General features: G+C 36.7%; 2 protein-coding genes across 3 annotated transcripts; both read right to left on the bottom strand.

Annotated features, from left to right (window-relative positions):
- Window positions 1–785: 785 nt before the first annotated feature.
- On the bottom strand, window positions 786–4,331 carry LOC111880299 (chloroplastic group IIA intron splicing facilitator CRS1, chloroplastic). The gene is made up of 8 exons (XM_023876713.2): window positions 3,288–4,331; window positions 2,852–3,209; window positions 2,636–2,766; window positions 2,205–2,564; window positions 1,951–2,107; window positions 1,576–1,865; window positions 1,279–1,478; window positions 786–1,149 (listed from the first exon to the last, which is right to left on the bottom strand). The coding sequence occupies exons 1-7, from the start codon at window positions 4,185–4,187 to the stop codon at window positions 1,401–1,403; spliced, it is 2,274 nt and encodes a 757-aa protein (XP_023732481.1). The 5' UTR covers window positions 4,188–4,331; the 3' UTR covers window positions 786–1,149; window positions 1,279–1,400.
- Window positions 4,332–6,824: 2,493 nt separating this feature from the next.
- On the bottom strand, window positions 6,825–9,625 carry LOC111880301 (delta(7)-sterol-C5(6)-desaturase). Of its 2 annotated transcripts, XM_023876715.3 has the most exons (4): window positions 9,168–9,625; window positions 8,255–8,560; window positions 7,392–7,438; window positions 7,043–7,276 (listed from the first exon to the last, which is right to left on the bottom strand). In XM_023876715.3, the coding sequence occupies exons 1-4, from the start codon at window positions 9,382–9,384 to the stop codon at window positions 7,274–7,276; spliced, it is 573 nt and encodes a 190-aa protein (XP_023732483.1). In that variant the 5' UTR covers window positions 9,385–9,625; the 3' UTR covers window positions 7,043–7,273. The 2 variants fall into 2 exon arrangements, with proteins under 2 accessions (XP_023732482.1, XP_023732483.1); XM_023876714.3 differs by having other exon boundaries at window positions 6,825–7,438; window positions 9,168–9,621.
- Between the last annotated feature and the right edge of the window lie 13,353 nt (window positions 9,626–22,978).

Genomic DNA, 22,978 nt, shown 5'->3' with positions numbered 1-22,978 from the left:
CTACAAAAAGTCCTACAAAAAGGCTTTTGATGTTCAAAAGCAATCCCAAACACCCCTTAAGATTTAAGATTGTCTATATCTAACTTCCCATTACGCCATTTTGGTATGAGATTTGGGTCTCAACTTTCTTTAATTAAATTATCATATTCTTATGTAGGATTTTAATATAATTCGACTTTTTCAGGTCCAAGTTAAACTTAGGTTTTTGGTCGGTCCATATTAAACCTAGCTGATGTGGATGCACAACATCATGGTTGATGGGTAGCGTTGTCTCTTGTATGTTTTTGTTTTTATTCTTTATAGTTATACCTTGCTTCTTGTTCATATATTTGTCTTCTGATTATTCATGTATTATTTTGTTCTTATTGATTTACATCATGTGATTTGTCATTTTTTTATGTTATCGGGTTCATATGCTTATTTATGATGTATATGTTTTTCTATATCCACCGATTTTTCTCTCATTTGCCTCATTCACAAATTATTGTTTTTGCACATGTCATATGTCATCTTTGTGAAGCAGCCATTGCCCCTCTATAAATACAGAACTGTCGACATCTACCTCACCTTACGATATGATGTCATCTTCATGGTTTGTTATTTATTTAGGTCAATGTTGATTGTAAGATATATGTGGAGTCATTGGTTCACTCTCCATAAAAACATTTATAGAAAGAAAATAGTCTCCAACATATATATAAAGACTGTGTTGTTCAATATGGAATACACTAACAAAACATCAAACGAACCGAAATAAACATTCAATCACATAATAAATAACAATATGAAAAAACCAATAATTTTGAACTATAGAAGATTCAACAAGTTTTTACTTAAAACATGTTTAATAAAAAGATAAAAAGCAAAAAGAGGAAATAAAAAATATATCTAATTGATGATGTCCTCTTCTATTTTGTCTTCGATCTTCAATGATTTCTCAAATACAAGTCCAAGCCAACTGTTCTTCTCCCCCCCCTCTCTTTTCCTCCTCCAAATTATATGGAGGCTAAAGACAAAAGAAAAAGACAAGTCAATTACCTCACCGCCCCTATTGTTAAAAAGACATAAAAGATGTCTTAATGGGCCAAGTGGGTAGGGGGAGCATTACACATTTGGATCATCCATCTTTCCACCTTATAGTTGATTTCCCTACAATAAAGCACACATAGATTAGCATCAACTTCTCCCACAATCTACCCACTTAACTCTAGAACAAATACTTTTAATAAAAAAAAATACAAGGGAATAAGAATAACAATAATAAATTAGAATCATCACCTTTTTCATTGTGTCAAAAAGGATTCACTTTGCAGCATTCCAGACATAACCATTCTCCCAATATCATATCTAAAAGCAAAGTAGAACTAGGAGAATATCTACATGCCTCAAAAGGATGAAAACTATTTGCTAAGCTTCTCCAATTTGCACTTGAGTTCATAAATAGCTTGTTGTCTCATATTTGCAAAAAACTTCAATGACTAAAACACAAACCATTATTTTAACCTTCATTCTATCTTTAAAAAAGAAAAAGATAAAACAACACAAACATGAAGATCTTTACTTTACTTTACTTACCCCAATTCTTTGCAACTCCAAAGATTTCTGCAATGCTTCTCTTTTACTAAGTAGATTTCTTGAAATCTTTAAAGGACGTTTATAATTCTTCCCACGATAAATAATTATCCCATACCCAAGTTTCAATTTCTCTATGGAAACAAGAATTCCACCACTTTCTGCTTCAAGACATTGTGAAGTGTACAACACCCTTGAAAACACTCTTTGCATTGTAACCACTTTCACTATTTCCCTATGCTTCCAATGTTGATGCATACCTTCTATTACTCCATCAAACACACCACGTCTCCCTAAAATCCAACATTTTTTAATCAATAATATAAACATAATCACCAAAAAAACAAAAACTTTATATCTTTTATATTCTTTAATTACCAAGAACTAATGTGCTATCCATTTTCAACCCCATCTTTCTGTAACACTCTCTTTCTTCACTTGTCATAATCTCTTGATCCTCATTTGGCTCTGTGGGCTTGCATGCAGAGGATAATTTCATTAACTCTTTTGATGCTTTGTTTATCTTCATCTTGAGCTACAAAATGAAACAAAAAGTAATTGATTATAAATCTTTAATATCCGTTTTTCGAATAAAATGAAATGTGAAAGTAATTTGAGTATAATATCCATACAATGAAATACTTGCGTTCTTGATTCCGGATTTCTTTTTCTAACTTAAACTTTTCAGCTTCGACTTCAACTTCGGAATCACTAATTCCGGAGTTGAATCCATGGTGTTTTGATTGAATCATTTCGAATTCTTTTAATGTACCAATTGTGCTAACATGATCAAGATCCGATAAAGTTTCATCAATATAGTCAAAGGTTTGACTTATGTTGGAACGTGTGGTTTCTTCTAGATGTTGGAAACTTCTGATCTCCATTTCTCTGTTGGAAACAAGGTCTGCAATGGTGGGAGAAAGGAAATCTTTGCCTCTATAAAGAATTATATAGAATTTATTACGTAGTAACAAGACTCCACCTGTCAAAACCTGCACATGTTAACAAATTATCACTTTAACGTCTAAATTTCCCTTTGACTTTTTGGTCAACCGAATATTACCTTCAGCTCATAAGCCATCTGTTCATTGTTTGTATTGGGAATTCCCCATTTCACTGCGATCTTTGCAATGTGACATTTCTCCCATAGCTTTAAAATGGCGGAAGCTAAGCCTTGCAGGTTTTGATTTCTTCCTGTAAAAAGGTTAACAATGGCGTCCTTGTTATCTCTTTGAATCATTAAATACACATAAGTTATCGAAAAGATTGATGAACATACCGAGGACAAAATGGGTAGGAAAATGGTAAGCTTGCTTCCTCAAGTGGGTTAACTCGTTGTCTGTGAGTTTAGATGGAGCGTTCATTAGAGAAAGTCTTGAAGGTGGTTTATATCCATGAACGATTTCAGGAAGCAAGTCTGCATCAATCGGCAATGGCTTTGGCATCCACCAATCAATAAAGCGAGGGCCCAAACCATCTAATAATCTATCAGTTTCTCTTTCGTAAAGCGACCCTTGTACAGGCTTCGTCTCCTCTTTTCCACCATGGAAACTAGATCGCATCTCTCTGTAATTGCATCCTCTGTAGATAACATGGGTATCTTTTTTACTCCATATCACTAAGCCTCCCGTTTTAATCTGCCATGAAGAAAATTTGTGGGTTTGATTCGTATGTTGCTAGAGAATTACAAGATGTGATTATGAAACATTACGAACCTCGACGATTTCGCGTGCTCTATCCATGTTTCGACACAAGGGCATATCGAATTTGAGCATAGCGAGTTCATCGGTTTTCCAAATTAACCTAATTTGTTCAAGAACACCGTCGTTTACTCCTGCTTTCTTAACATTCACCCACTTCCTCATCCTCCTAGCCTCGTCTCTCAATCTCTCAAGTAGTTCATCATTAAGGGTTATGTCAGCTGCAGTCACGGCTTTCACCCTTTTTGTCCTCCTAAACACCATTCTTTCCACCCTTTCCCACGGCAGTTTCCGGCGAAACAATCTCTTATCTGCTCCGTCGCTATCTTCGCCCAACTTCCCCAATGACAATTCAAACTCGATTGGTGTTAAATTTTTCTGGGTATCCTCTAATTGTTGATTTTCTTCTTCAAGAATATCTATACTGTACAAGATTTTCTTCATTGCGTGCTTGCCTCTTCCGCCACTAACTTTATGGGTCAATAATTTTTCGGCCTTTTCGTTTTTGTTATCAGAAGACTTCTTCCTGGTTTTAGGTTTTGAATAGTCAATAACTTGATTGGGTTCAAGAACAAGAGGACCTTTCATCCATGGAGCTGTTTTTGTGGCTGGAATCGGAGGATTTAGCTTAAATTCATTATTTGTGTCAGGGATTTCAGGGGTGGTTTGGATGGGAACAGAAAGGGAATCGGGATGATTTTGAGGGTTTAAGCAGTGAATCTTTTTGGGGAAATTCAAAGCATTTGAGAGCATGGTGGGGGAGAGAAACATCCTTGCTGACATTGTGATGGAAGCAAAATTCTCAAGCACAAACAGGTTTGCGTCGAAGCTGAATTTGGATGTCGAAAACTCGAAATGCGAGTGGCGAGATAAATCTATCCAAATGCAACAAAGGTCCCATAAAAATCTTGACATGTCATCATCTACGTGGCTGATTTGGCTGATGAGGCAAGCTCTTCCAGACTGTATGTATCTATAGATCTCTTTTTGTATCTACTTGACATGGACAAAGATTTACATTGTGCTGTAACATTTATAGGGTTGCACCGGTTACTCCAAGAACCCTCTAAATCTACCGCTACTTATGTCAACTAACAAAGCTCAATAACTTGAAGAAAGGTTTTAGAGAAATATGGAATTATTGTGATGAACCTTTTGTAGTTCTATTATAATATATGTTAGAAACAAACTTCTTATATTGTTGAAACAGATGACAAACAAAATTTTCAATGAGTTGAATTTATAACCACTTGTAAAATTTGTAAAATTTGGTATAATTCCTTATCCGATTCTCGCTATTTCCAATAAATACAATAATCAATGCCTATAATGTGGGAAACAATGTAGATCATAATCAATATAATAACCGCATAATAATTATACAAAATACAATGTGTCTAAATAGGCCCCCACAATTTGTGTGGGAAGAGGAGGGATACTCAAGCTGGAGTTGAAATTGAAAAAAGTTTACACGATAGACCTTTTGTGAAGATGTTGGCATGTTGAAAATCCGATGGCACATGGAGGACACATACATGACCGAGTATGACCTTTTCTCTGATGAAGTGTATATCCATTTTGATGTGCTTTGTGCGTTCATATTGTACAAGTTATGAGATAGATAGACAACGAAAACGTTGTCACAATAAATCAGGGTGGATAGACAAAGTGAGACATGTAGTTTAAAGAGTAAATTATATAGCAACACCCTTCAACAATGAAGTTTGCTACACAGTGGTACTCGGCTTCTGCATTGGACATGGACAACATGATTTTTCGTTTAGCCAACCATGAGATGAGGTTGTCTCCGAGGATTAGATTTTGGGTTTGTGCACCTCTAGTAAGAAGACATATGTAATGGGAATGGATTATGATTGTTTAAGGGTTGTTGAGATGTAGTGAGAAGACATTGATGATGGGGATATATAAGGAATGTTTAAGGGCTATTGAGATGTAGTAGGAGTATAGGGAGATGTGTCTATGTGGGTTTTTGGTCCTGTTTCAAGTCGGTATGTAGTATGGAGGAGGGTTTTTTGGGCCGAGAGTGTGAAGGTTTGTTGGGTTAGTAATTAGTCTGAGGTGGAGGGCTTTTCATGGTGGACCAAATGGTGGGAAAGATAGTGAACAAAAGTTGTTTGAAATGAGTGGAGTGGTGAGAAAGATGGTGTATAGTGTTGGTGAGAGGTTAAGTATGAGGATGGTTCAATAGAATCATAAAACTTGTATTGATGTGGTTGGTATTTGGAAAGATTTGAGTATGGGAGTGGAGGGGAGTTTAAGAGTGTAAAGATAGGTATCCTCGATGATTTATTCAATAGCCGAGAAAGACATAATGAGTTGTTAGTAGGGACAATTTTTGAGGGACAATAGAGGGAATGTTGGGGTACCACAAGCACCCGGAGGCGTAGAGGTGGGTGTTCATTGATATAGTATTTTGGTGGGTGTTTTATTGACAATGGTGAGAGACGGGAGAATGTTGAGTTGTTATGTCGATATTTAAAGGCTGTAGTTCCAAAATGAGGGAGATAAAGAAGCGTGCATGATTTTGTGTTTATCATATATTGTTATAGTTTGAATGATATGTTTGTCTTTACCATTTTGGGATGAGTTGTAAAATAGTGTTGGATGTCATTGGTTGTGCAAAATGATTAAACACGGTATTGTTAAATCCACACTCATTGTTACATTGGAATGTCTTTAATTTTCTTTTGAATTAGGTATGTATTCATGTATGAGCTTATACAAAAGTTTGAAATAATTGAGATTTTGTTTTGAGTAGAAAGGTCTACATGTAACATGAGAAATCATCAAGCATCACAAGGTAGTATTTGTGATTATGTGTGCTAGTGATGAGAGATGCCCAAATGGTGAAAAAGTAATAGAAAGAGAAATATAAATGATAACAATGTTTTCCCAAAGAACAAGCATAACACACAATGTCATTACTTTTGCTATTACTAGGAAACAAATTGCTACGATTGAGTAAATGAAAATTTGAAATTGCTGGATGGTCGAGTCAGTTATGATATCTGATTGGCAACACGATAAAGAGCTATGGGAGGAGAGTTGGTATGTTTGGGCTTGAGTAAGAGAATAGAGCTTGTTAGAACTATTGCATCTCATGATATGCTTTCGTGTGTTGAATTTCTTCTTAGAAAATCCAAACGAGTCAAATTCTATTGAGATGTTATCATCACAAGTAAATTTTAGAACATTAATAGAGGTTTTCAATGATGTTGGGACATGATAAAGTTGTTCTAAGTGAAACGGAAAATTAAGGAAGGGTTCGTTGTGTTGCCATGACAAAGAATTGGGACACGAGTATCATTTCCTACTAGGGATTGATCCTTATATCCTTTCTCAAATCATAGGGATTGTCTATTGTATTTATTCTCGAAAAATTAATGAGCACGCTATACGAAGTTATACCAAACTTATGGTATCATTACGCTAGATTGCCCCAGATTAAATACAATGGTCAGTCCCTATTATATGATAAAAGATATTCATCAGAATCAATATAATAATCGAAAAAATATAATAATCAAAGAATAACGAAACAAAATTCAATATAATAATTAAAGAATAACGATACAAAATACACCAAGTCTAATAACATGAAGAAAATGCCAACAAACCAATTCACTACCACCTCTTTTTTAGCAAAAATCTTAGCAGAAACAAGGGGATCATGATTCTTGACCACATATCACCATATCATTCTACACAACCCACAAAAAATAAAATGGAAAATAAAATACATGGATCTGGTCCAACAAACACATAAAGATATCTAACAGTTCTATTGATCAAATTAATCTAATTTAAACCATGAAATCGTACATTTACAATTGAAATTGGTCACAATCATATATTCTTAGCTTCTTCTTCTTCTTCCAAAGGATCACGAAGGGTACCAAACATGGAATCCATCCACACTGTGTAATGCCCATAATTATGACGATATGTTGTATGATGAATTGTGTGGTATCCTGCACCCATTACTGGCCAAATTTTTCCATGAATGCAATCATGAATGTTAGCTGTCCATATAGCTTCCAGAAATAAAAGCACAATGTGTGTTGTGAAATGTGTAGGCACTATAAATAGAGCAATTACATGTGGTAATGCTTGCAGAATTCCATCTATTGGGTGGAATGCCAATCCTGAGAAAAAAAAAATGAATTACACACCAATTAGATACTTAGTAAGAACCCTAATGTTTTCTTGTTTAACATGCCTAAATTTCAAGAAGACAAGAACCCTCAAGTTATATGCTTTAACATGCCTAAATGACAAGAACCCTAAAGTTTTCTTGTTCAACATGCTTAAATTCTAAGAACCCTAAAGTTTACATGCCTAAATTTCAAGAACCCTAAAATTTTCTTGAATACATGCCCAACTTTCAAGAACCCTAAAGTTTTCTTGAATACATGCCTAAATGACAAGAACCCTAAAATTTTCTTGAATACATGCCTAAATGACAAGAACCCTAAAGTTTTCTTGAATACATATGCCTAAATCTCAAGAACCCTAAAGCTTTCTTGAATAGATGCCTAAATTTCAAGAACCCCAAAAGTTTTCTTGTTCAACATGCCTAAGTAACAAGAACCTTAAAGTTCAGAACTTTGAAGATCGTCCTTTTTGTTACCAAAAAGAAATGAAGATTTTTAGCGAATGGTAAATTTACAACAAGAACCCCAAAGTTTCTAGTTTAACAAACCTAAATGGCAAAAAACTCTAAAGTTTTTAATTTTAGAAAACCATTATATTTTGGGCAAATTTGTAGTTTAACTAACCACTTATACTTTATTTTTTCCAACCAAACCAAAAGTTTCAGACATTTTTTCACAAATTAACCTTTTTGACCTTATATAATAGGTGTCAATATCAGGTCAAAACGGTTAATTTAGAAAACTTTATGAGACTTTTATGGTTTGAAATAAAGTATTAGTAGTCGAAAGGTAGACAAGGGTACTCACCAGCAAATGGAGAAAGTGTATTTTGCTTATTGTAGATATGATGAGTTGCATGAAGATATTTGTAAAGAGGCTTAATATCATGCAACTCTCTATGCATCCAATAAATCCCAAATTCTACAATTAAGAAATAAAGCCCAAAATTCCAAATGTATGAAGCCCATCCAACGTCACTTATTCTTGAAAAGCATCTTGTCCGTCCATTTTCAACCATGTATTCAGAGATTGTAGGAAGAACACAATACCATGGCATCGCCTTCATTGCTACATATATTTGTAAAAGCATTGCTTTTCTTGAAGGAATTGCATCTGTAAATCAATAAAGATTTCAATAATCATATAACACTACTAGAAATTTTATTTTCATTCATAACAACATGATACAAATCTTTATGTATAACCAAATTTGAATCTGAAAAGAGTTTAATATAGGCTCCTTTTAGAGGATGATGATGTAAAGACATGTGAATCACATTCAAATATGGGCAGTATCGTAAATCATACTAGATTCTAAAACATGTCCGAATATTCAAAATGGGGATCAAGATATTTATCCCGAAACAAATGGGGATCAAGTTCTTGAAAATCTAGAATGATATGGGGATCAATCGTTATCATTTATATCATAAGCTAAAGATTCGGTTCACACAAAACCCAAAAAAAAAAACTGAAAGTTGATAATTACACAAGCATCCATGAATATCGATATGTGGTTCAAATCGCAAAACAGAAGAGAACAATGAAGAAACTAAGCGATCTTTATATGTTCTGCATACAGCATACGACTACTGATTGAATTTATAATCGTAAAACGCCGACTTTCCCGATTGAATTGGAACTCACATTCATCAAATGGAGACAAAAACAAGCAACTTTTTTTATCAGCTAATTGCTAGATTATAAACAAAAATCTGACCTTTGGGTACGAAAACGTTACGCTTAATGTGATAGATGTAGAAGCACCAGAGGACGCCGGAGATAAAGTAAATAAGAGTGGCGGCAATGTAGTTACGCAGCCACCCTTGGACGAAGTGTGGAAGTGGGGTCCACAGCTTTTCCGGCAGTAAAGCACCGAGCACTATTTGATTATACAGATTGGTCTCCTTCACGAAGAGACCCAAGTAGTCATCCATCAGTAAGTATAGGAATTGCTACCAGTGAAGTAGGCGGCGGCTGAGGGTTAAACTCCGGCGATGGGTTTTTTACAAGAGTAATAAAAGGACAATCTTGAAGCTGGAAAGTGGGTTGGTGGGTGGGTTGGCTGGTCAGATGTGTGCGGACTCAAAGGAAAGATGGCGATATAAATAATAATAAGACGTATCATCATCGACAAGGGCCATGTGTCTGGGCTTTCGGCAGCATCTTGTACAAGTCATTAAGAATGAAGTACAACCCTAGAGTAATGAGTTTGAACTTTGAAGAAAAATGGAAGGCTACTATTACTAAATACTAGTGATTGTCTTGTATATATAACAAATAATTATCATAAAAAATAATAATAATAATACCCTTTTACAAAATGTACAACTAAAAGCATAATTTATAAGATAAATGTAATGTAACAAGTGCAAAATGTTATGAACACAAAAGGAATGGTTGGAATTTTTGAAAGAGATCTATATATGTTTCTAGGCTACAAAAATGTACACTTGAAAAAAAAGTTTTAAAATGGTAAAGATTACTTAATTGCATATAGGAAGTGGACATATCCAACTATACAAGATAAATATAGAATGACGTGAGGATTGCGATAGATAGGAAGTTGACTCATAATCAAACTTTTTACTTTTTGTTATTTAACTTATATAAACTTTGAATTCTTTTATACTTTTGTAAAAATAACTTTTTTTTGAAATTTTTCTTAAGGCTCTTGAGATCATGGTCTTACCTAAGATCGTTTTATGTGTTGTAAGATCAGATCATGATCGAGAGATCCTACCAAAATAAACTCATATTCAAAAATTTGTTCGTAAGTTCTTGGGTTTGCAGTATACATTATTACTTGATGTCAATTAAGACGTTGATATAGATCCAACTTTAACTTTTTAAACACAAATCATAACTTTGGTTGCTGCAAACCTTAATTTATGAAGAAAACATCTCAATTACAAAAAGAAACAAGATTACTATGATGTACAACTAAAAGCTTAAGATCACAAATGAAATATCATGAATGTAACCTGTCTAATTCATAATGATAATCTATGAGATTTGTTGCAACTTGCGATGTTTGATTTAAAGTTGAATAGACGAATTGTTCAGGTTCGACTACATAATAAAAATAGAGTGATGAGATCAGATTGTGTTAAGATCTTAATATCACAGTCGGGATCTTAAGATTCTACTATAGATCTTGTTTCATATATGTAGTGAGATCGAGATCGTTTTTAGGTTACAGGATCTTAAAATCACAAGATCTTACGATCAATATCAAGATCAGAATCTTAACAACCATTTTTTTCTATTGGTTAATGGTTATGAATGTTTTTTATGGATTTATTCATTGTATATATAAAAATATATTTCACCGATGTTATTTATTAACTTTTTTATCGACATGCAACTCAAAGTTAAAGCTTATGAGATTCGAACATAGTTTAAGTGATCATTATCAAGTCACGTTATTGGAGTAAGTTAATCATTAACTTCTTTATCGGTTTCACTGTCAAGTTTTACTGACATAATAATTACGTGATATAATTATTTGAAAACTAACTGAATGATCGTATGTTTTGCATAAATGAAATTATATATATATATATATATATATATATATATATATATATATATATATATATATATATATATAAGTCGTCTGACTTATGAACAATACCATTAATAAGCCACCTAAAGTTGTTTGTATAGCATTCCAAAATTCATGACCAAAAATTTCATTTTTAAAATAAATAATTATAAAAACCAGTAGTCTGAAACATCGATGGTGTCAATCCATATCAAAACCAATATGTCAATTAACCAAAACATGTCATAGAAAATATTATCAGAGTACAACTCCCAAAGATCTCATGTGCGGAAAATCATAGTGTGATGTGTTGTGATCATGTTGGCTCATTTCCTTTTGAAAAAGAAGTACCTAAATCCAAAACTGAAAACTGTAAGCACGAAGCTTAGTGAGTTCTCCCATCATACTGCATACCATACAATAAATACATTGCCAAACATATCTGGGTGTCAGCCTCCCCTTCAGTCTATTTCAACCGGATACTGTCACACCCCAAAACCATGAATGGCAAAAACATTCTGGGGCGGAGGACGTCATGTACAGTATCACAAACAATGAATAGTAGTAAACAAGCAATAACATCATCCATTGCATTAATAATATAATTTCATACATGTGTGTTCTGTCAAGTTACATAGACACCAAAATATACATATCAAGATAAAAGATGAGTCTTGAACGAACTCCATCTTCTCAAAAGCCTGGCACCTGTACTTGTCTAGTGGTGACCTGAGAATACAAGTTATTTTGAAAGTGAGTATCAGCTTAATGCTGGTGAGATCATAAGTATATTAATGTCTGTCTTTGTATGAAAGCATTTGTAAGATGTTTTGTACAATGTTTTGTAAAATGTTTGAACTCTCCTAGAAAACCCTATGTTTCCTACTAACTGTAGCCTTCTACCAAGGGATCTAGTGTCTGTGCGTATGTCTCTTGTTAGAGTGTGTGTTTTCCCAATTCTGACTATCATTAACCAAAATATAGTTACTACATTCCCGTGCATCGTGTGAATATTCACGAAGTGAATGTAATGGGAAAATATCAAAGTACCGTAGTATTTTGTAATAAGTGACTACCGTTGTACTAACTACCTTAAAACAAAAGGTGTTCAATGTAACATGTGATCGATCTGTATCCTGCTACCGACTCTAGTAAAATGACGATGTAAGACGCCGTAAGAAATGACATTTGGCACCCGTAGACTTGCAAGTCCCACTGTAGCGAGCAACAAGGTGTAAGATAGTCAATCCAGTATAGATCTATACGCAAACTCATACGCTCCCCAATTAAGGAGATTCGGGATACAAAAACGGTCATGGCAGGAAGTGTCATGCCCCGCTTGATGGTTCACATAACTGCATAAATGTACATGTAATGAATGTGCTAACTGAAAGGTGTACTCTTTCTCTGTCTAGCTTGTATGTACTAAAATGTTCTGTGTGTGCTAGTTGTAATGTATGTTCTCTCTATCTAGCATGTATAGTAATGTACTAAAATGTTCTGTGTGTGCTAGCTGTAATGTATGTTCTCTCTATCTAGAATGTATAGTAATGTACTGTGCGTACTAGCTGTAATATACTGTATGTATTACTCGTACTGACTCATTGTATGTTTCATTGTTCTAGTAATAGTAATAGTATCCTCCTGTGCTACCCCTATGGTAACTGATAGTTTATTTTAATTACTTATATTTTATAGTTTATTTTAGTTTATTTCATCCATAATTTAGTTAATTTCCATGCATATTTTCCTTTTTGTTATTTTATGACCATTTCGGGTATTTTCTAGTTTCGTGAACTTTATTGCAGATTTCATGGAAATTAGTGGAGCGGGAATGTTCGGGACGTGGGGAAAGCGATTGGAATAAGAGGGCGTCAAGGATTTTGGGCTTGATGGGTAGTGGAGATGATGCATGGAGCGGGCTTGATGGTTATTTGAAGGCTTAGAGAAAATGAAGTTTGAATTTGCAAGATGCGGGAGAATATTCAAGCGCGCGTAGATCATAAATCGGGCGAGTTCACGAGCTTTGGAGGATTTGGAGAAATCAAATTGGGCTTAAAATGAAGAAAACTTGAAGAAAAATGGGCTAGGAGCTGATTGGACTCGAACTGGACCAAGTGGGCTAAGCTATGGAGGCCCAAACCTCAAAGATGCTACATCCAGGGACCACCCGCGCAGCAGCACGCGGGTCGCGCAACCTCCTGCAGGGGCAATTTCGGAAATCCATTTGGAAGGCTATTTGAGGAAGGTTGGTGCCCATCTTTTGGGGACTCTTGGACATCCGATTTTTGGAGATTCTCTCTGGAGTTTTGAAGACTTTTGAAGGCCAAGAACACTTGAAGAACATCATATTTTTACCTCTTGATTCTTGCTTAATGTTTGGTACAATTTTCTCTAACTTTGTTTCTTTGGGTTTAGCCATGCTTGGCTAAACTAATCTTGGTTGACTTTTGGTTAATCCTTTGAACTTTTGTTGAATGTTGAAGAACCCATGAACATGTTCTTAAATCTTTATGGGAATGTTTTGTGTTTTAACATCTTATCACTACTTGTATGTTTTAGTTCATGAGTTTAAATGTGTTTGTGGTGATTAGTTGGCTAATTTCTTGATTAAGTAAAGGATCCTCAAATTAGCAAGCAACAAATGATTTTTGTGTTGTTTTTGCTTCACACAATCATAAAAACATTTCCTCCAACATGGTGGTGAAAGCATTTGACCCCTCTTGGATTTGGTGACTTTTTGGTTCTTAATGCTAGTTGACTTTCACTAATTACATGCTATTTGGAATTAGTGACTTTGACTAAGGAAATTGTTATGAGCTTCTCTAGCCATTTCAACAATTAAGAAAAGTCTAGGTAATCTCAAGCTCCTTGGATTACTATAGCCAAATTAAGGATTTAAATCAAAGTATTGCACCATTGGATTCTAATGATATGTTCATCAAAAGTCAAAGTGAGGAAACTTTAAGTCAACCATCTCTCCCTTATTGATTTTACATCAAACTCTTATTTTTGTTGCATTTGTCTATTTAAATCATAGTTAATTCTAGTTTGTTTCAAGTATTTCAAAACACCAAAACCCCCCATTTTATTTTTATTGTCATTTTACAAGTATTTTTACAAAGAGATTTTTCATAGAGTTATAAATTGAACAAATCTCTGTGGATTCGATCCCTTTACCACTATACACTATTTTAGTGTGTATTATTTAGGGTTATTATTTTTGTTGGCCTCGACAACCACCAGTAACTTACTAGTGATGTAACTGGTATGTATGAACATGGAAGTATACCCTTGCTACCCAAGGGTATTGAATGAACTGGAAGAACCTTTATGACTATATATGTACACATGATATATAACTAATATTTAAACGACCTTCGGACGGATACCCGATACCCCACCAGACCACATCTCAACGGCGAAAAGGAAATAAGGCGGGCAAACCTTCCTAAGCTTTTTTAAACATTGCTTATATAACTATACATACATAGACATGCAATTGATAATAAGTATAACAGAGCTTAGGTAAATGTATTTGATAAGTATAAGAATTTGTAAAACAGTTTGAAGCAAAACAGTTTGATAAACAGCTTGAACCGTAAGAAAATCATTGTTTTGTAGTTATTAATCACATGTGATTGATGTAATAACTATAAGTATTTGACTTGTATCCCCCCCCCCCCCCCACTAAAAGCATTTAAAAACATTTAAACCATTGATTAAGGGGTATGAACTCACCTGTAGTGAGTGGTACGGATGTACTGAAGATGTAGGATTGCTAGGTGTCAAGTGAAGTCTTGAACACACACTATGATCCTAGTTAACATATAATCACACATATATGTACCCAACTAGCTTTAAACTACTAATTGAAAATGTTTAGACCTCCTAGAACATGTTAAACACCTATAATAAATGTTATTAGCCCTAAGGATTGCATCTAAGTTGTTGTAGGACACGGCTAGTGAGTTTAGGGTTCCAAAGGACCCCATTCTTGAGTTTACTCTCCAAGAATCATCACACAAGGAGTTTACAGTCGTAAACCCTTGAGTTTACACCCATAAGCTCCTAAGCCTTAGGGTATTTGGTGTTTTGAAGTTCTAAATGTTCCCTAGAAGCATTCCTACTTGGTGGTTTAGTCCGTGGAAGATATTAGGGCACCTTTCAACTCCTTTGAGGAGTTCACGGCCCTGGGACCAATTCCCTTAGAGATTATGGCCCTAATCTATCATGGGGATGGGTTTTTGGTGATTCCAAGTCCCTAAATTAACTAGGAGTGAATCTAGGCTAGTGTCAAGGCTTTTGGAGGGTTTAAAGCACCTTTTGGCCCTTGAGTTTGGAGTTCACGGTCCAAGAACTTCTTAGGCCGCGAACACCTTACTCTTGGTGTTCTTGAGTGATTTATAGTCCTACACACACTAAGATACAAGCCTAGCATGGTTTCATTGCACAAGGAAAGGACTAGGCACTCATTTGCCCCCTTAAAGAAGGGTTTACGGTCCAAGAACTTCTTGGGCCGTAAACTCTTAAATCTTGATGTTTTGATATGATTTCTAGGTTATTAAGCACATAATAAGCTATATAATACAACTAGATAGAAGTACTCACATTTTGGGACGAAAGTCCGAAGATCCGTGAGAGTGAATTTGGCTTTTCTCTAGTTGGAAATGTAACTAATGAATAATTATGGCTCAGAATCATATATATACTCCTGGGTTTTTGGCAGAAAATATTTTTATTCAAGCAATGAACCCTAATATCATAGAATTTTTGAAATAACAAAGTTGCACAAAACCCTAGTGCATCCTCCTTCCTGATATCCCTTTAAGTGTAAAACCTGAAATACTCAAACTTATACTAAAAAGTTTGAAAATTTACTGCAACTGTTCTAACTTCTATTGAAGTGCTATTATTTGTACAGAATAGAATTTCGGGTTGTCACAGATACTGTCGAGCATATCTGGGTGTTGGCCTTTCATTTGGTCTATTTCAACCAGATATTGGGTCTATTTTACGCCCTACCACTACCACATAATATTGTAGCAAATAAGCATGTAAAACATAACAAATAGTGGCATACCAGACAATTATCACAAAGACAATCATCTCTACTACAAAAAACTACTAGTGGGTCGGCATTGGTGCCTTCGACCCACTCATACATAAAGGTAACTCACCTCACACTGCTGGAGTTTACTGCACGAAATCCTTAGTTGGTGTCCTGGCAACTCCTCGAACTATCAATACCAAAATATCACCCAATTAGCAATTGGGTCCCAAACCATGATCCATAATCCATACTTGGGGTAAAATGACCATTTTACCCCTGGTCCAACAAGATTCATAAATAAGGCCCAAGCCCAAAACCAAACAAGTCTAAAACTCCAAAATCCATATAAGCCCACTAATGGCCAAATTTTCCAAATTGGGCCCAAACCCTTACATGGGCCTTATCTCTAAACCCAATAACTTATTCCCAATCCAAACATACATCCTTAGTTGGTCCAACAAAGTCCATGCACTTACAAGCCCATAAGAAAGCCCGAACCCGAAATGGCCCACAAGGCCCAATAAGGCCTAAATCCATCATGGACCTAACCTAAGAAGGAATAATATCCAAAAAGGCCTGAAATACTGAATGGTCAACCCTAGTCAACTCCTGGTCCAAGGTCCAAAGCCCAAAAAGTCAATAATCCAAGAAAGCCAAACCTGGTCGAGTACGCCATGCGTACTCATCTGGTACGCTAAGAGTATACCTACTAGGGCTAGTACGTGCCACGTACCAGGGTACGCCCAGTGTACTCCCCTGTACTCCAAAATTTTCCAATAAGCACTTAATCACCTCAGCCCTTGCTCCAACTCTCCAGTCTGACTCCTAAAGGTGACTTTTCAAGTAAAGTTGGCAACTTTACTAATATGCATGGCTTAATAGGACCCTAGAGCTCAAAAGAGCTTAATGGATGGTCTTAATTCATGATTGAGCTCGAAATCTCCACAAATCTTGCACCTTTATGAGAGATGGAACCTTAGAATGTCCAAATCTACTAGCTTGAGTCCCTAAGACGACCCTAGCTCACCAAAGATCAAGCAAAAGGGACTAAAATGGCCGAAACCAACCCAAAGTAGATCTATGAAATGAATGGCCAAGGTAGAGACTTTATACCTTGAAATTATTGAAATGGAGATGTTAGCACTGGATCTCCAAGCTCTTCTCCAGAGGTTGAGTCTTTCACATCCTTCTCCTCTTGCACAAACACTCAAAGTCTTCTTTCCAAGCTCCAAGCTTCATCCAAGGCAATATAGGGTTTTATGGACGTAAGAAGAGGTGGTGGCTGACTTAAAATGACCTAAGGAGTGGTATAATGCTACTTATATAGGGTAGGAACCCCGAAATTAGGGTTTTGGTCTGAAAGGAGTACGCCATGCGCACCCCTTAGGACGCCCGGCGTACTGAAGAACCACCCATGTCCATTCAACCTTATATGTTGGGTGTACCCAGCTAAACACGTGCATGCATCCTTGCATGCATGGGACTGATCTACCAAGTATTTCCATTAGGGGCTAATTCTACCAAAACCTTTAAATTACCATAACTTCCTCATTCTAGGTCCGTTTCCAACGAACCTTATATCCACGGAAAGGTTGCGAGAAGCCCTACGCTCCTAAAAACACAATCGAGCCTTAAAACCTTCTGAACAAAACTCAAAACCCATAAAAGACCGAGATATCGGTTTACAGTCTTACCCTTGGCTTCCAAAGACACAATCGAATACATGTATCACTTAAACCATGGCAACTACATCTGAGATGGGGTAAATCCTTCCTTTACCAAAGACCTAAACCCCATGACAACTGATGATTGGCCGCAGCCCCAAGCAACAAGGCAAATTTGAAACCGGGTGTTACAGTTTGGTTTCGGCTAAAATATCGGCTCACCACCTCTGTCTCCAATCAACCACTTCCTATCCATCCTCCAATCAACCAATGTCTTATTCTTATTCAAAGTTCTTAAATATCAATCTCAATATTCTCGCAATTTCATCTCTGAAGTCCAAGACGAACTCAATTTGGCTAGGAAAACAAAACAAAAGAAAACCTACAGGAAAACCGAAGGTGGTGCTGTATGTAGGTTCCCATTTTGTCGATTGGATTGGTGCGGAAATATAATATCAAGAACATAATCATATGAACAATGAAGAACATAATATGTGAGTAAAACTTTAGTGGATAGATAGAGAGATACAAAATACTATAAGAACAACACTCATAAATGAGGAGAATCCCCACCTAAAAACTCTCTCTAAACTAATGTCTACATAAGTGAACACTCTTACAAACAAATGACCTTCACCTCCACTTTATATACTAGTGGAGGGAATATGCTTTTCATACAAGGGAATATTCTAACTTAATAAACACTCATAATTGTAGAGCACTTTCATGCGCCAACAATCTCCCCCTAAATGCTTGAAAATGGTGAGGGTAAAGCAATGATAAAAGGCTGAACATCCGACGGGCAGGTCCGGTAGGTCTGGTGTTGAAGTGTCTCTTAAAAGTTGAATCTTACGTGATCTCGGAATATGGAAATGAAATCTCTATCATCAAGGAACATATAGAGGAACCCAATCTCTGAATAAATGATCCAACTCGGCGGGAATTAATGAACCAACTCGGCGAGTTGAGGTTCCTCAACTCGGCGAGTTGGCGGTTGGGAAGGAAACCCTAAATTTTAGGGTGTTGCACCATATTTAAAGGCCTTAAGTCTCTTGGATGGCCTCCTTACCAGCCTCCTATGTCTAGAAAATCCTAAAAGCGTGTATCATCGTCCTTATGAGTGTGTGAGCTTGTGGAGGGCTTTACATGTTGATATTTTTGTACACTTTTGGAGAAAGCTTTGAAGTTGAAGGTGCATAGCTTTGAGGGAAGACTTAGATCCAGAATCTCCCCACTCATTTCAATCTTTTTGGAGGTATCAAGTTTATACCTTGCTTTGTTATTGTTTAGATCTCTTTGTTTTGGGGTTTTATCTTGATTTTGGGCTCATGGTTGAGTTGTCCGAGAAGTTGAAGTGTTCCACGGGTTGTCATGTTAGATCTAGCCATTTTATGGCCTTAATTAGGTTAAAGTTGCAAGATTTACTAGGTCCTAGGTCCCATTTATGCAATAAGTCCTTTATTAAGCCCATATTGAGCCCTAAGGTTTCTTTTTAGCATGCATGGACATAAAGTTGGAATTTTACATGATTTTCCAGCCTTTGGAGGCCAGATATGCATTTTGGGACTTTGTCTTTAGAGTTTAAAGGCTTAATGGGTCATGTAACACTTTAAAAATTCCAACCAATTTAAACTTTTCAAAAACAACCCAATTTCATAAAGTTATTAGAAAAAGGTTTTTAATATATTTATTATCAGAGAATTTCCCAGAAACCACATCGTAAACACATAAAAACTCGAGGAGCGGTACGATCATGCCTTTGCCTTGCCACGATCTCCTGAAATACCTGAAACATTTAAACCACAACTGTAAGCCCGAAAGCTTAGTGAGATACCCCCAAAGTACCAACGCCATACATACATAACAATATCATATAATCAATACAGAACAACCATGCACTTCGGGTCTACTGTGTGACTGGTCCGCCGCACCGGCCTACAGTCCACCTGGTCCACCCTCCGAGTCTAGCCATATACATCGAGTCTACAATGTGATTGGTCCGCTCGCATCGGGCCTTCAATCCACTTGGTCCACTCTCTGTGTCTACAGTATGACTGGTCCGCCCGCACCGGGCCTTCAGTCGGCCTGGTCCACTCTCCAAGCCTCGGCACGTCTGGTCCGCCCTCGTGGGGCCTACAGCCTATCCGGACGGCTTGTTGGGCCTGCGGGATAACCGGTCCGCCCTGGGTATGTTGACCTACAGTACAAAGTAGGACCCGCCTCAACCCAACTCTAGACCAACAACCATGTGCACATAAATATACAATCATATAACAATACGCATCCAACCAAACCGATCTAGCAGATCACATAACATAACATCATCCTAACCAGTATACCGACCTAACCGGTCACTAGCATAGCATCATCCTATATACCAGGATACCAACCTTAACCAGGTCTCTAACATATACCATCCTAACTACCAGGATGTAAGCATAGCAAAGCAACAACATAACAATAACACCTGGATTACAATCCGATAAAAGGACCGGTCTTGGTGCCTTAGACCCTGTTGATATAGTGAGGATAACTCACCTCGCAACTGCTGACTGAAAATGATAAGATCACGCTGCTCCAACCTCCGACACGAACTCCACCACTGATCAATACCAAAAGACTGAACTCAATAAATACCCATAATTACCAAAATACCCCTGGAAGTCAACTGATCAACTCTTGGTCAAAGTCAAAGTCCTCAGTCAAAGTCAACCCTCCTGACTGACTCTGCTCGCCGAGTCAACCCGCTGACTCGTCGAGTCCCCATGCTCTGAAACTCCCATAATACGACTCAACTCGCCGAGTCGCCCCAAGACTCGCCGAGTCCCACAACTCTGAGTCTAACCGTACTCAACTCACTGAGTCATCCCTTGACTCACCGATTCACAGCTTAACCAGAAAAGGTTAGGACCTCACGACCAGACTCGCCGAGTCCAAGGCTATCTTCAACCAACTCGCCGAGTTGTTCTTCCAACTCGTCGAGTTGCTGCCCATCTTCATGTAACTCGCCGAGTACATCCATGTGACTCGCCGAGTACCGCTAGTTCCTAGCTCATACAAAGGCTTTCCAAGCCATGCAGGGTCTCAAATCCATAAATCTACTCTTATACAAGCCATCCATCATGTAAAGTAGCAAACTTTACGTGAATCCAAGGAGATCTAAGCATAACACACTCTTGACTAAGGTTTGGGACTAGAAGGCTTCATCAACAGCTCTTGAACAGGGACTTTATGCTCTTTTGGATCGTCACTACTCTAGAGCTGAGGTAGCAACCTCAGATCCAACCTCCAAACTCAAGATAGCACTAGATAAATTCCCAAAAATCCCACAAATGATAGATCTATATGGATAACAGCTCAAGCAACGAATCCTTACCTCCAAAGAAGACTCTAACAGAAGAATAAGCCAAAACCTTGCAAAGCCCCTTGCTCCAAACCTCTTAATCTTCAAAGATTTCTTCAACCAACACTCCTTCAAGACCCAAATGCTCTCTAATTCTCTCACACATGAAAAATTAGGGTTTCTGGACTTCAAGGGGAAGAAAAGAGGCTGGGGAGAGGGTATTATGTTCTTTATATAGGGCTCAAACCCTGGGATTAGGGCTTTCTCCACACAGCACCAACTCGCCGAGTCCAGCCACCGACTCGCCGAGTTGGCCACTTAACACGCGACCAGAATCGCGACCCTACTCGCCGAGTCCACCCATGGACTCGCCGAGTTGACCATTCACATTTTCACTTTGAACCCTGAACTTGCACTCCTGAACTCAGGGATGTTACAATTAAGCCTCTCCCTAATGAGTCTAGGGTTTGGGTTTGACTCATTTTGATGGTTCCTAATGGTAAATTTTGAAACTTTACCCTTCTAGACGTCATTTTGAAGGAGATATGAGAATTGGAGTCTCTAGATTTGATGGAAACAACTTAATGCGTTAAGTTGTTAGATTTTTGGCTAACTTGGTGAGTTCATTAGTGAACTCGGCGAGTTGATAGGATTCTTCCCGATCTGTGCAGTTAATGGAGAAACACAATGAGTTGAAGGATAACTTGGCGTGTTGGGTCAACACGGGTCGTTGACTTTGACTTTTGACTTTAGTCTTTGACCAAGTTTTACCTATAAGGGGGTTTTGGGGCATTTTGAGTTGTATTTAAGGAATTGCTTCTGTTTAGGGGTTGAGTATAGCTGATATTTGGAGCCGGGACCTAGTCAGTTATCGTTCAGTATTCGAGGTGAGTCTTTTCACTACACTCATGGGTCGAAGGCACCAAGGCCGGCCCATTAATTGATATGAAATGCTTAGTCATGGAATATGTAATGGTTGTTATTTGATCTATATCTGAATTATGTGAATACCATAGGAGGAGCCTATGGTACTTGGCAAGACCAAGGGAGGAGCCCATGGCTTAGGGATATAAGACCATGAGGGTATCCCATGACATTCTAAATGAAGACAATGGAGGGAGTCCATGGCGAACTTATATGTACGTGTGCATGACATTATGTGATTGTATATTTTGTGTGTTTTGAGAAACTCATTAAGCGTGTGCTTACAGTTTTGTTGGATGTTTTAGGTACTTCTAGCTCTAAGGGAAAGGGCCCGACTTGATGGCGCAACGTGCACTCTCCAACATTTTTCCCCACTAGTTATTATGAACACTCCGATCTTTCTGAATGATATGTTGATGTATTGGATTTTTGGAAACAATTTATGATGGGAATTTCTAATTATTAAACATAAATTGTTAATATTTAAATGAAAAATTTTACTTGAAATTTTGGGTTGTAACATATAACAAGACAAATAAGTCATAATATAAAAGGAAGCCCTTTTTGTTAATTTTACACATATAAGCAGATTTTTTTTATTTTTTATTTTTGCCAAAACACTAAAAATAACTTATCAACTTATAGCTTTTTGACACCGAATAAGCTTAGCCAAACACTTTTTTTAAAAATTCTGTTTTGATACCGCTATAAATTAATAAGTTATAAATTAAAAAGTTAAAAGTTATTTTAAACTAGTTGTAAGACTCGTATATTATACGGGTTGATTAAAACAAAATGTTAAATAAAAAAGATTAAATGGAAAGTTTAGTTGAATTTGAAATCTGAAATAAATGAAAATTATGAGAAAAAAACATGCAAAAAATAAATAAATTAAAATTATGTGTTTAGTTGTTAGACTCGTGTACTAAACGGGTTAATTCTAACAAAATGTTAAACACAAAGGTTTAAACTGTAAATTTATTTGAAATTTAAAATTTAA

This window comes from Lactuca sativa, chromosome 2 (assembly GCF_002870075.4).
Source record: "Lactuca sativa cultivar Salinas chromosome 2, Lsat_Salinas_v11, whole genome shotgun sequence".
Classification (NCBI taxonomy): Eukaryota; Viridiplantae; Streptophyta; class Magnoliopsida; order Asterales; family Asteraceae; genus Lactuca; species Lactuca sativa.
This window is presented reverse-complemented; position numbering and strand designations above follow the sequence as displayed.